Raw genomic sequence first — 10,894 nt, 5'->3', positions numbered from 1 at the left:
GAGAGCAAATTGCAGGTCATTTCCAATTCGTTTGATCTTGATTTTTTTTTTTTTTTTTTTAAAGTGACAGCCCTAATGCATGAGCTAGCTACTGAACTCTTTGAGTGTTCAAATCATGCTATACCCAAATGCAATATTTATTCTGGTTCTTGTTAAGAAATTGGCATCACTTTCTTTTCCACTTCAATTCTTCCCACATGACTTTCATGATGTTCATCATCAGTGTGAAGTGATGAGTTAGGAAAGTCAGATATTGTGCTACACCTCCAAAGCTGATGTTTAACACCTACATCAGTTTCAATAGTGATGTTGTTTAAGGGTTGTAGATAAGGCATTAAGTAAAACATAAACAGTAAGCATGTTTGGAAACAACACACTATACTGTTCACACCCCCACTAGGTCTTCACATGAAAGTGATCACAGTAAACCACCACATATTCCCATGCCTTTCTAGACTTGTGCAACCTGTTTTTACTAATCCCCATCCAAGTCTGGTTTCATATATCAACCTATTCATTAATTCCCATTCACAATACCTTTGGCCTTCATGTGTACTTCATGTTCAGGAATAAGCTCACTGTGTAATTGAACATTTCAAGAACTGCTCACACTTCACAATACATTCCTCCAAATAAAGCAAATAGAAGTTCAGAAACAGAACTGCTGACCTTTATAGTGCTACTGATACCACACCATGAATATTATTTAGGGTTATAAAATGTGACCCGTGTTTGTTTTTGCTGTGGGAGGAGTGCGAGTGTGTCGCCTGCATTAGTGATATGGTAGGACAGCTGTGTGGGCGCACGTTTATGTCTGAATGTGTCTCTGTTTTGCTCTTTGTCTATTTAGGCGTGTGACAAAAACGATGGGAGATGGTGTGTTTAAGTACCTGTACTGATGAAGGGTTTTCATAAGGGAAAGTGTTTCAACTTACAGCAAAAGTTAAGTAAAATAATTATATACCTCCAACTGTATGAGCACTCTGACATCATAGTACCAATAACAAAACGTTTGTATTGTGTGTTTGTGTCAGCAATGGGTGGAGAGCTTGATGGGCTGTGAACTATGGTGCATGTAAAGTGTCACATTTGTGGTCATCTATTTCTGTGTGATGACGTACCTTGCAGTCTGCAGCATCATTACTGTGTTCTCACCCTCATAAGTGCAGGTAGGGGTGAACTCGACGTAAATGTCAGGCAAGGCACTGCTGCGAGAGTAGCCATGGCCACCACACGACATGCGGCACACTTCAATTCCAGCATTGGTTGCCCACGTGGTGAAGGCCTTCAGACCCGCAGACAGAGCATGGAGCTGTAGATTGAAGGGCAAAGAGATTGGAAATAGTTTCCTGCAAGTCTAATTATATTTAAAAGATCATCAAGCAAGCAAACAAATAAATGACCCAGAGGTTTTAAAATATAGAATGATGTAAACCAGAGCACACACACTTATTTACATTTATGTATGCACTAGAATTAGCCATGGATGGCTGATTTCTAATATTGCTATAGGCTAGAGTATTTCAGTAAATATTTAGATGAATAAAAACTAATTTATATTAACTGGGAGCTAAAACATTGGGTACATTGGGTTGCTATCTGTGCACCTTTCAAGGCACAGAGATGAAACTGAAAAGCTAGTTCTTCTCCTTGGTGCTCAGTCATAAAAAACATAAGTGTCATTTCTTAGATAGTTGACTTCAACCAAATTTTTGCACTCTACAATGCATCCTTTCTATCATAAAATTATATTATAGCTTTACTTATGTCACTGTAAGCTAAGAAACTGTTTAACAAGTATTGTGCATGCACAGCATATAACTGATTATGTTGCAAATATGGATTATTGAGGTTTATGTGTGAAAAAAATCACTTGACCTGACTAAAATATGAGAAAGTCAGACAGGCCATGTCATGGCCATGAGGTATGAATTCAGTATGTAGAACGCTGATATATAAAGTAGTTAATTAAAAAAAATTTACATTAAGACATATTGTGAATTCAGTGAAGTTACAGCTCTTAAGTGTCCCAACAAAACTGACTGCTATCATTTTAAGAAAGTGTAATCAGATAGGCGGCCAACAGGTCAGGGGACAGAGGGGTCGAAGCCAGTAGAGTCAGTCTATGAGCAGAATAATTGTAGTACTTGAAAGCTGGGCATGTTTTCTTGCTTGCTGACCAAGCTAGCAATGGTGTCAGTAAACAAACCTATCTGGAGTTTAAATGATTAAATAGGTGTTTGCTTGTACCACACACTTGGTTGGTTTACACCACCCCCAAAAATAGTTTGAAAGACTGAGACTAATCTATCACCTCGTCGGTCAGTATGTGTCACCATCAGTCAATCTGTCATCATCAAGCTTAGATCACATCCTACATGTGTATATCAGGGTCAGTACCTCAGGTAGTTCACTGAAGTCCCCCTGGTTGATGTCTCCAGTGATGCGGTGGTAGGTCTGCCTCATATACTGGCCAACAAAAGTGAAGGCGTAGGACATAGCCAGAAGAGGGAACAGCTTGTATTGCTGCGTCTGGTAGTCGAGGATCTGCGGCTCTGGCTCTCTGTGGAACAGAAACACACAGGTTTGATTTTTCATTATGTCATAAAAGGTTGTATTTCCCTTTCATTCATGAGCATGTGGTGAGAGATCAAATCATTACAAAACCAATGGTATTTCCATTTGCTGTGCAATTATGTAGCTATTTGTGAACCAAGAGCCAAGAAATTGGTTAAATACAGTAACACATTCACAGTTTGTCATTCTATCATTTGAGACTTTTTCTCACAAATGTTTTTTCCATCATGGCAACAATTTTTTCTGGTGCTGCCAACTTTTGTAGTAGTAGAAGTAAAATAATTCATTAATAATTTCGGACCTGTCACTTGTCCATGCATGAACTGTTGTGTTTGTTGGCTTGACTGCAACACAGAACCAGCCTTATAATTACGAATGTCCCTGACTGACCGATCACATGTCCATCATTGGTCAGCCGAATGCCATGTGACTGAGTTGGAGTTTACCCATTGGCTGTTGCTCTTTCAAAAGGATTTGGCGCAAACTATTTCTATTTAGGGTGGTTTGTTTACAGCCTGCAGTGTTGCCAAGTAGCTCATTTATTGCTAGATTTAGAGATTTGCTTTTCCAAATAAGACTAGGTATAAAGAAAGTATATGGGTGGACTGTGTATGGGTGCCAACTGTAGGCTACTCCTCTTGTTATAGCAAGTCACCCAGCCACCCTGTTTTCCCAGCTTCTCAGGAGCTGCATGGAAGCGGAAATAAAGTTATATTCTGTCGAGCAATCATTTTACAAGTAAATATAGCCGAAACCACATCACAGTCCTTGTCTTTAATTCATGTGGGCTGCATTTCAGTCACCATTTCATACTTGTTCGGTTGTCTGATACCATAAACAGAAAAATAATGTAAATGAGAACAAATAAAATACTGTTTATGTGAGCACAGAGGGTAGGAGAGATGCAAACAGGTAATGAGCTGAAACCGGGTGACATTAGGCAGAGTGCAAATACGACCACGACAGTTTTCAACTTCCTCAACTTAACACCTTGACCACACCATACTAGGTTTAGACCTAGTCTTGTTTTTACTTGTAACTTCTATGAGCCATACAGCGTTTGAGTAGCTGTTTGCTGAAGTGTCATTATATATGTCAAAATATTCTTTTGTACTGACTGACCCCGGCCGAAGTTCAGACTGGTGTCGAACAGAACTGTAGCGGATGGCAATCGTGCAGGACTTGGAGAGGGCCCGAGCTGATTCACCTACAATCATGGAGCGGATGAACACCATGGTGCCGTAGGTCAGCTTTGCACTTGGTGGCTTCACATAGGTTCCATCTGGCTCCACCTAGTGGCAAGTCAGAGTCATTGTGAGAGGAGATGCTTAGGGAGAAAAAGTCACACTCTAAATGCAATATGCTACATACATACACACCATTACTCACTAAACATCCTGCAGTATTCTGACACAATGAAATCAAGATATATTAACACAAATAAAACATCAGTTTTTAGATTTTTCCTTTGCCACGAAAAACTGATGTTTTATTCGTGGCAAAGGAAAAATCTAATCTATTAGTGGTACTTCTTCCATTTCTTTGACAAAAAAGCTTGTATATACAATGCAACAGTCATTCCCTATTGGTAAACAAAACACACATTAATATCAAGCAGACAGGCAGTGGTGGAAACACAACCATCAAAAGAGCTTTGCTGTAATAGCACTGCCAGTATTCCTTTTGTAAAAGACCAAACCTCAGAAAATAAGAACTATCTAATCAACCTAAAATGTTTCTAAACCCAAACAACTCTAGTAAAACCAATGCTGTTTATAGAAGCGACTCAAATAATGGCACATCACCTTGGCATATTTCATCAGCATGTTCTCCCGTGGGATTCGTACATTCTCTAGTTTCAGAAAGCCATTGTCAACTTCATTAAAGCCAAACTTGGGGCCGATATCTCCAACCACAATACCTAAGAGACACAGAGAAAAATAGTAAGTAGGAATGTCAAAAAGTCAGATCCAGACAGGAAATGTGACACACAGACAGGAAGTTATTGAAGACTGACTTTACCACAAACACCACATCCAGAGAAATGTTGCAATTACCTGGCAGGGGTTCATGTGTGTTCATGTCACGGATGGGCACGATGAAAGCGTGCAGACCATGGCAATTTCCCTGAGTATAAAGCTGGGCTAGGACTATGGCATGGTTTGAGGTCTTTCCAACTGGAAAGAGAGAGAGTGACAGGGTTAAAAATAGTTTATTCTGAATGTCAGTCAGGTTTTCTAAGCCTGAAACAGAAATGAGAAAAAAAAACATTGTAACATCTTGAGGAAAATGTTACATCAAATAATCTTATTCATCATTTAAGTCCTTATTTATACTATAGGAATTGTGATACTATCCAAATTCCAGGCTGTAAAATAACTCTGTTTGGTCAATTAACTGTGAAAGTACTTACGTCCTCCAGGCCACCATTTGATGGAACTGACAGTGGGACTGTTCAGGACAAACTCCTGTGTGGCTGGATCATATGTGGCGGTGGTCTCCAGCCCTCTGAGGTGCGTGCCTTGAGAAAGACAGCATATCAAAGCCCACCAAACGCATACAGACAGAACACACACATACAGAGTACACAGTTGAAAAGCAAAAATGAATGATTACTCAGCAATGGCGTGAGACATTAAGATATTATTCTCTCAAGCATGTTCACAAATGGCATTAATCACAGAACTAACCACTAACATTAAAGTGACACGAAGAGACTGATGATGAATCAATTAATAATACAGAATATATATCACACAAGCAAAAAAAACTTCAAACTCAAAACATCAATTGGATAATGGATAAAAAATACGTTTAGCCCTTTAGAGTTTGAAATTTGCATAAATTGGTATTTGAACACTTGAAATAAAAAATGGATGAAGTCACAAACATACATCCAACATAAAGGAGCAAAGCAGTGTTTTGTGTAGGTGTTTGACAGATCTAAAGAAGAATATGTAACAATCACATTTCAAGATTGATTCACCTCATGCTGTATCTACGGCATGCCTTTGACAGACAAAACGGGTCCACATGGGGTTGTATATGGTGGGTTTCCTAATCAGTTTTCAGTGTGAATGGACTATTCAAGCTGGAATGCATGTTGCTATACTGATCTGCAGGCAAAGACAGATCCCAACCCATGCAAAAACACATATACAACTAGAATTACCACCTCACAGTTGTATGCCTCTGCCAAGCAGCCCAGTTGCAATTGATTAGGGTGTGAATTCTTGAGTTATGAGTTCCCGTTCATGAAATATCATGTTCACAAGAATGGGATGGACGTACAGACAGAAAACCCCAAAACACAATGAAATCATCATGAAATGAATCCAAGATGGTTAGTAAAGGCAATATTTCTGTCTAAAAACATAAAAGGGCTGGTAAGAGAAGAAGAAAGGTAATTTGTCAATGACAGCTATCTGGTGCAGGCTGGTCATCAGGGGGCAAAACGGCTAGTGACAAACTCTATTCCAGAGCTTTGGGCATCAAACAGGAAGGAAAATCACATTTTGTACAAACTGGGCTTATTTTAACAGTTGTTTGGCCACCATTTCCTTTGGTTTTTATATTTCATTTATATTTATATATTATTGGTGTACATTTTTTTATCCATCTATTATAACTTTATACTTGTCCAGTGGGTCAACTGACACAAACAGTCAAAGCGGTAGAAAATAATTCACCTGTTTCAGCTTATCAAATATTCGACCAACTGTCCTCGACAAAGTGGTGTTTACACACAATTTGTTAAGGGCAGTTTAGAAAATAAGTTAAACTTGGGATTCCTTTACAACCTGTCTGCACACTTGTATAGCTTTTCCTACAATCCTATATCCTATATCCAAAACAAATGATGGGAAGGATGTTAAAAATGTTTTGCTGTTGGACAAACAAATTTCCTCAGACAATTATTAATGGAGGTTTAGTACAAATCCATGTTAGAAAAATAAACTTCTGCTAATTACCTTCACATTTGTTAAAGTAATTATCAAAATCTTAAAAATGTAGCATCAGTCTACATTGTTATTACGGCACAGTGTTGGGGTCTATCGGCAATGACAAAGATAAAGCCAAGCCAACAGTTTGGCTTCAGTTCGCTTCAGTCTTAAAAAAAACAACAACAACAACAAAACAAAACGCTGCCTTGTGCAAACCAGCCTGATAGATTTGACTGCTCTGTTCATTTTACCGTGGCCCATCTCAGTCTGTGCGTAGGTGCCGATGATCTCTAGGTTCCAAGCAGGCATGAAGTAACGGTCCATTTGCTCTGGGGTGGCCTGGTTGAGCAGTGTGGGCAGGAACATCCCCAAGTGAAGATCCAAGGGCTCTGGCCTGTCGGGGTGCACACAGCTAGGCCACGCAGGACAGGAGCGCACGGAAAAGAAAAGCAGGTGGTAAAGTGGAAGAGGCAAGGAGGGAGATGCATAGAGAATTTTTGATGGAAGCCAGATTATGGAAAGTTTAAACCAATGTGAAGTGCAGATGATTGAGGAGAGAACGTTGAATAAAATATTTTTAAAAGTCCACAGCAGGGGTTATGGGTAAGAATTGATTCAAAGAAAGAAAAAGTGAGGACAGAGATAAAGAAGTGCCAGGAAGGATGGAAGTGACAAAGACAAATTAAAACAGCTTGTGAGCATGTCATGCATATTGGAACGGTTGATTTGATCATACAGCCATAATTTGGCTCGAAACTCAACTTATTTACACTTTTTTAAATCTGACTTTAGAAGCTGAATCGCTGACGTTCTCCTGCCACATGTGTTTGAATACTTAAGTTATGTACAATACTTAGCCTAGTCTAGTCTTAGCCTGTTCTCAGTGTAGGCTCTGCTGCTCTGCCTAACAGGCTATGACAGTGTGAATAAGAAAAGTGAATTCATCACTGAGTTGAATTAAAGAAAATTATTATGTAACTCTTTTGATAACTGATTAATTGTTCAACTAATTTTTTAAGGAAAACTGCCAAAAAATAATGATTCCAGGTTCTGAAATGTGAGACATTGATTCAGCTGTTCATTGTCACAAGAGATTAATTGTGAAGAAAAATGCAAGACTAATCGACAATGAAAATAATTATTTGTTGCAACCCCGAGGAGAGAACGTTGTGATCAAGGACACTTTAGATGATGACATAAATGATACTCTGTGACTCTGGCCCAGTGTTGGCTCAAACCTGCCAAAACACAGGTGACCAACATGTTGATTAAAGAGGGGGCCATCAGTCCTAAACTTTCAGTGTGGCTTTGCACAGATGAAATACAAATTAATAACATCCACTTGGCTTTGTTACAGAGAGGAAACAAACAATAGCTGGCTTGGCCTACATTCTCTGACACCATAGATTTGTCGACCTCTCGGATTACAAAGACACATTCAGAACTCAGCCTCATTACGCTATCCCAGACCACATACTTCTGCAGCACATAATGTAACTTCACTTATTTTTGATTCAAGGAAATAAAAATTTGTTCTGACTAGTTTGTAACCAGTCTATATCACCTACTAATTCACACACCAGACAGACTAGATAATTAAGACTGATTACTGATTAGAATTCATCAGAAACTGAGTCTGTCACTTGTAAAAAGATGAAACGCAATCAATAGACAGCCATCAAAATGCGCACAAGCTTCTCATCAGTGAATAATCATTACATACAGAGGAAGTGAGAGAGTTGTGAGTAGGAAAGCAGTAGAACTAACTAATGTTGATAGGAATATATTTTGGAACAGATGAAACAAAACTAATTAAGGGACAACCACTAGAAGAGCGATGTTAATAACGCAGCTACATGTGCTTAACAAAGCAGGAATTACCACCTCTTGTTAGGACAAAATGTTATGAACACAATTGTCAGAATACATACTGTTCACATGCAGCTACTGTGAATGTTCTACATGATTTGGATCTGTCAAACACATACAGCAAATCACCAAAACTATTCTTGGTACTGAAGTTTTTGAGTCCTGCTGAAATGGGCCTTTTTTCCTTCTCTATATATATTTGTGGCTAAAGATTCAAAATTGTGAATGCAAATTTGTGCTTTTCTGTATAATCTGAGGGCCTTAAACAACAATCAGGTAAATAAGTCAAGGGCTAAGTCCAGGACTGACCGTGACCCAGCTCAGTTTGGGCATATGTGCCCACGACTTGGAAGGAGTCTGCCAGAGGTAACCATTTCCTGGACTGCTGATGGTCACACTGGCTGTACAGGGTCGGGGTGAACATGACAAAGTGTAGCCCCATGGCCTCGTGGTGGTTGCCACAAATCATACTGGGTGAAGGGAAAGTATAGGATACACAACTGAAAATCACACTTGCTGTAACTCAAACATTGTGAAACTGATGTTTTTGCTGACTCACTACATTATGAATGCCCTGAAAGACACTGTGATTTGGTTGAAGTACTTCAGCATTAGGACCAGATAAACTGGCACCACAATCAAAGTATAACAGGTATTAATGTGATCCTCTTCTATCATTTTACTAGCAGCCACAATTAAAACGCTGACTGTGAAAAAACCACTGTGTATACATCAAACAGACCGACAGAGAGAAGAAACAAAGCACACTGAAAGTTTGACCAAAATCTAAAAAAAAAAGTCCTGTAACATAAAAACTGTAGCTGTTGTGTGAGTTGTAAACTGTCAGTGTCCAGTGAGAGCACTTTAGGAACATGCATAGTAAAAGTAATAAAAAAGTAAAAGTAAAAGAACAAATAAAAATGCTTGAAAGGATGATCTATTACATTGCATCAGATTTTACAACTGGTGAAAGCGGCACACCCTCTGACACAGTTTTAATCTCATGATGAACTTTGCTCCAGCTGTATCTGTTTGTTTTCGAGGCCAAAATCAGCTACATAGATTGTCCATCAATCTACAATTTATACCACACATTTTCCCAAAAAACAAATGCAAGTGATTTGAATTTTGTACTGTTTATAAACCCTCATATTGTTTAGCTGTTTGATACAGTTACAGGACAGTTGTGTAACTTTTAACATGTTAAAGTCCACCAACCTTGTGTACAAAGACTCATCATATGCCCCTGACCCAGTCCACTGTTAATGCTGTGCTCATGTCATGGTGCCATTAAAGTTACGAAGTAGTCAGTGGCATTACAGCCAAATGGTGTGACATGTCTACCACATATAGTGAGTGTAACGAATATATTAATGAGTGCATACTATCTTTGCCAGCTTTAGCTTTTGGCTGAATATTTTGTAATTGTGGAGTAATTTCTTACTCTTCTGATAACTGATATTTTATTTCTGAAGTGTTACACTCTTTGTATGCCTGAGGCACTTAACCACTCCATGTTTATTTACCAAACAAAATTAAGGACTATCAAAGGCGATGCTTTTCTTGCTAAACATTTTAGTTTAGATTTTAGTGATGCGATACATAAATGTGAAATATATCTCCTTGTAACAAAACTCTAATATTCATGTACCACAACAGACAGGTCTAGTATTCAAATCAATAAGCTGAATTTTTTTAACAAAATTTGTCAGGACTTTAATACTGGAGATGTTTTTTTTGCACTTCAAAGGACTTACAGTGGATTTGACTTTGTGTCACATGTCCACTCTTTTACCACATACCTCTTATAGCAGTAGATCTCCTCTGGGTCTGCAATGCCATACTCTCTGAGTTTCAGGATCATTTGGGCACTTTTTCGAACAGCCTGGTCATAGCGCTCACTGCGGGACAAGAAGTTTGGGTCCTCCTCCTTAAAGTCTGGGTCGCTGAGAACCATTGACTCTACAGTGGATAGTAGAAAGTAAATTAGATATGTATCTTTTAGTCTATACAACTAGAAGTGAAGTGAATGATATATCATAAATGTTTAACAGGACATTTTCAAGTCTGTTAAAATTTGTGAATGTGTACCCACATGTGAAAATGTGTGCAATTTGTTTGTGTGTATCAGCATTCCCAGCCTGACAGCAATCACATGCCTTTGGCCGTGCAAGCTATGAGCACCTAAACTTTGAATAGTGATAAATAAGTTAAGATAAAGATAACAAAACTTTGAAAATACAGTTTCTTGGTCAAGTGCAAAAATGTTCAGCTTAGTGTCATTATTGCCTCTGAAACAGTCTGGATCTCCTTGCGCCTACTTGAACTTCTCCAAATGTCTGTGAGCTTAATGGAACTAAAGTCTCCGAGCACAAGATTACTGGCATGTATACAATACACCCATGCATGATCAAGGGAGACCTACATCAGTAGCTGTGTCACAATAGAGGGGATGAATCCTGGAAAGTCAATATTTTATAGACAAAATACATATGTACAGTCCC

General features: G+C 38.7%; 1 protein-coding gene across 2 annotated transcripts in view; it reads right to left on the bottom strand.

Moving 5' to 3' along the window:
• Window positions 1–10,894, bottom strand: part of acox1 (acyl-CoA oxidase 1, palmitoyl) — an 18,274-nt gene that overhangs the window by 5,182 nt on the left and 2,198 nt on the right. The window contains exons 2-9 of one of the 2 annotated variants that reach the window (XM_023412787.2): window positions 10,193–10,352; window positions 8,700–8,860; window positions 4,991–5,098; window positions 4,635–4,754; window positions 4,383–4,498; window positions 3,700–3,869; window positions 2,401–2,563; window positions 1,122–1,312 (exon numbers count right to left, since the gene is read on the bottom strand). In XM_023412787.2, coding sequence (XP_023268555.1) covers window positions 1,122–1,312; window positions 2,401–2,563; window positions 3,700–3,869; window positions 4,383–4,498; window positions 4,635–4,754; window positions 4,991–5,098; window positions 8,700–8,860; window positions 10,193–10,352 — 1,189 coding nt within the window. Of the gene's footprint in view, window positions 1–1,121; window positions 1,313–2,400; window positions 2,564–3,699; window positions 3,870–4,382; window positions 4,499–4,634; window positions 4,755–4,990; window positions 5,099–6,772; window positions 6,934–8,699; window positions 8,861–10,192; window positions 10,353–10,894 lie in introns of both variants that reach the window. The other variant, XM_023412786.2, reaches the window with a different exon arrangement.

This window comes from Seriola lalandi, unplaced genomic scaffold (assembly GCF_002814215.2).
Source record: "Seriola lalandi dorsalis isolate HSWRI2012SDOR001 ecotype SW California unplaced genomic scaffold, Sedor1 jcf7180002054487, whole genome shotgun sequence".
NCBI lineage: Eukaryota > Metazoa > Chordata > Actinopteri > Carangiformes > Carangidae > Seriola > Seriola lalandi.
Note: the sequence above shows the minus strand (reverse complement) of the source record. Positions and strands in the feature narration are given on the sequence as shown.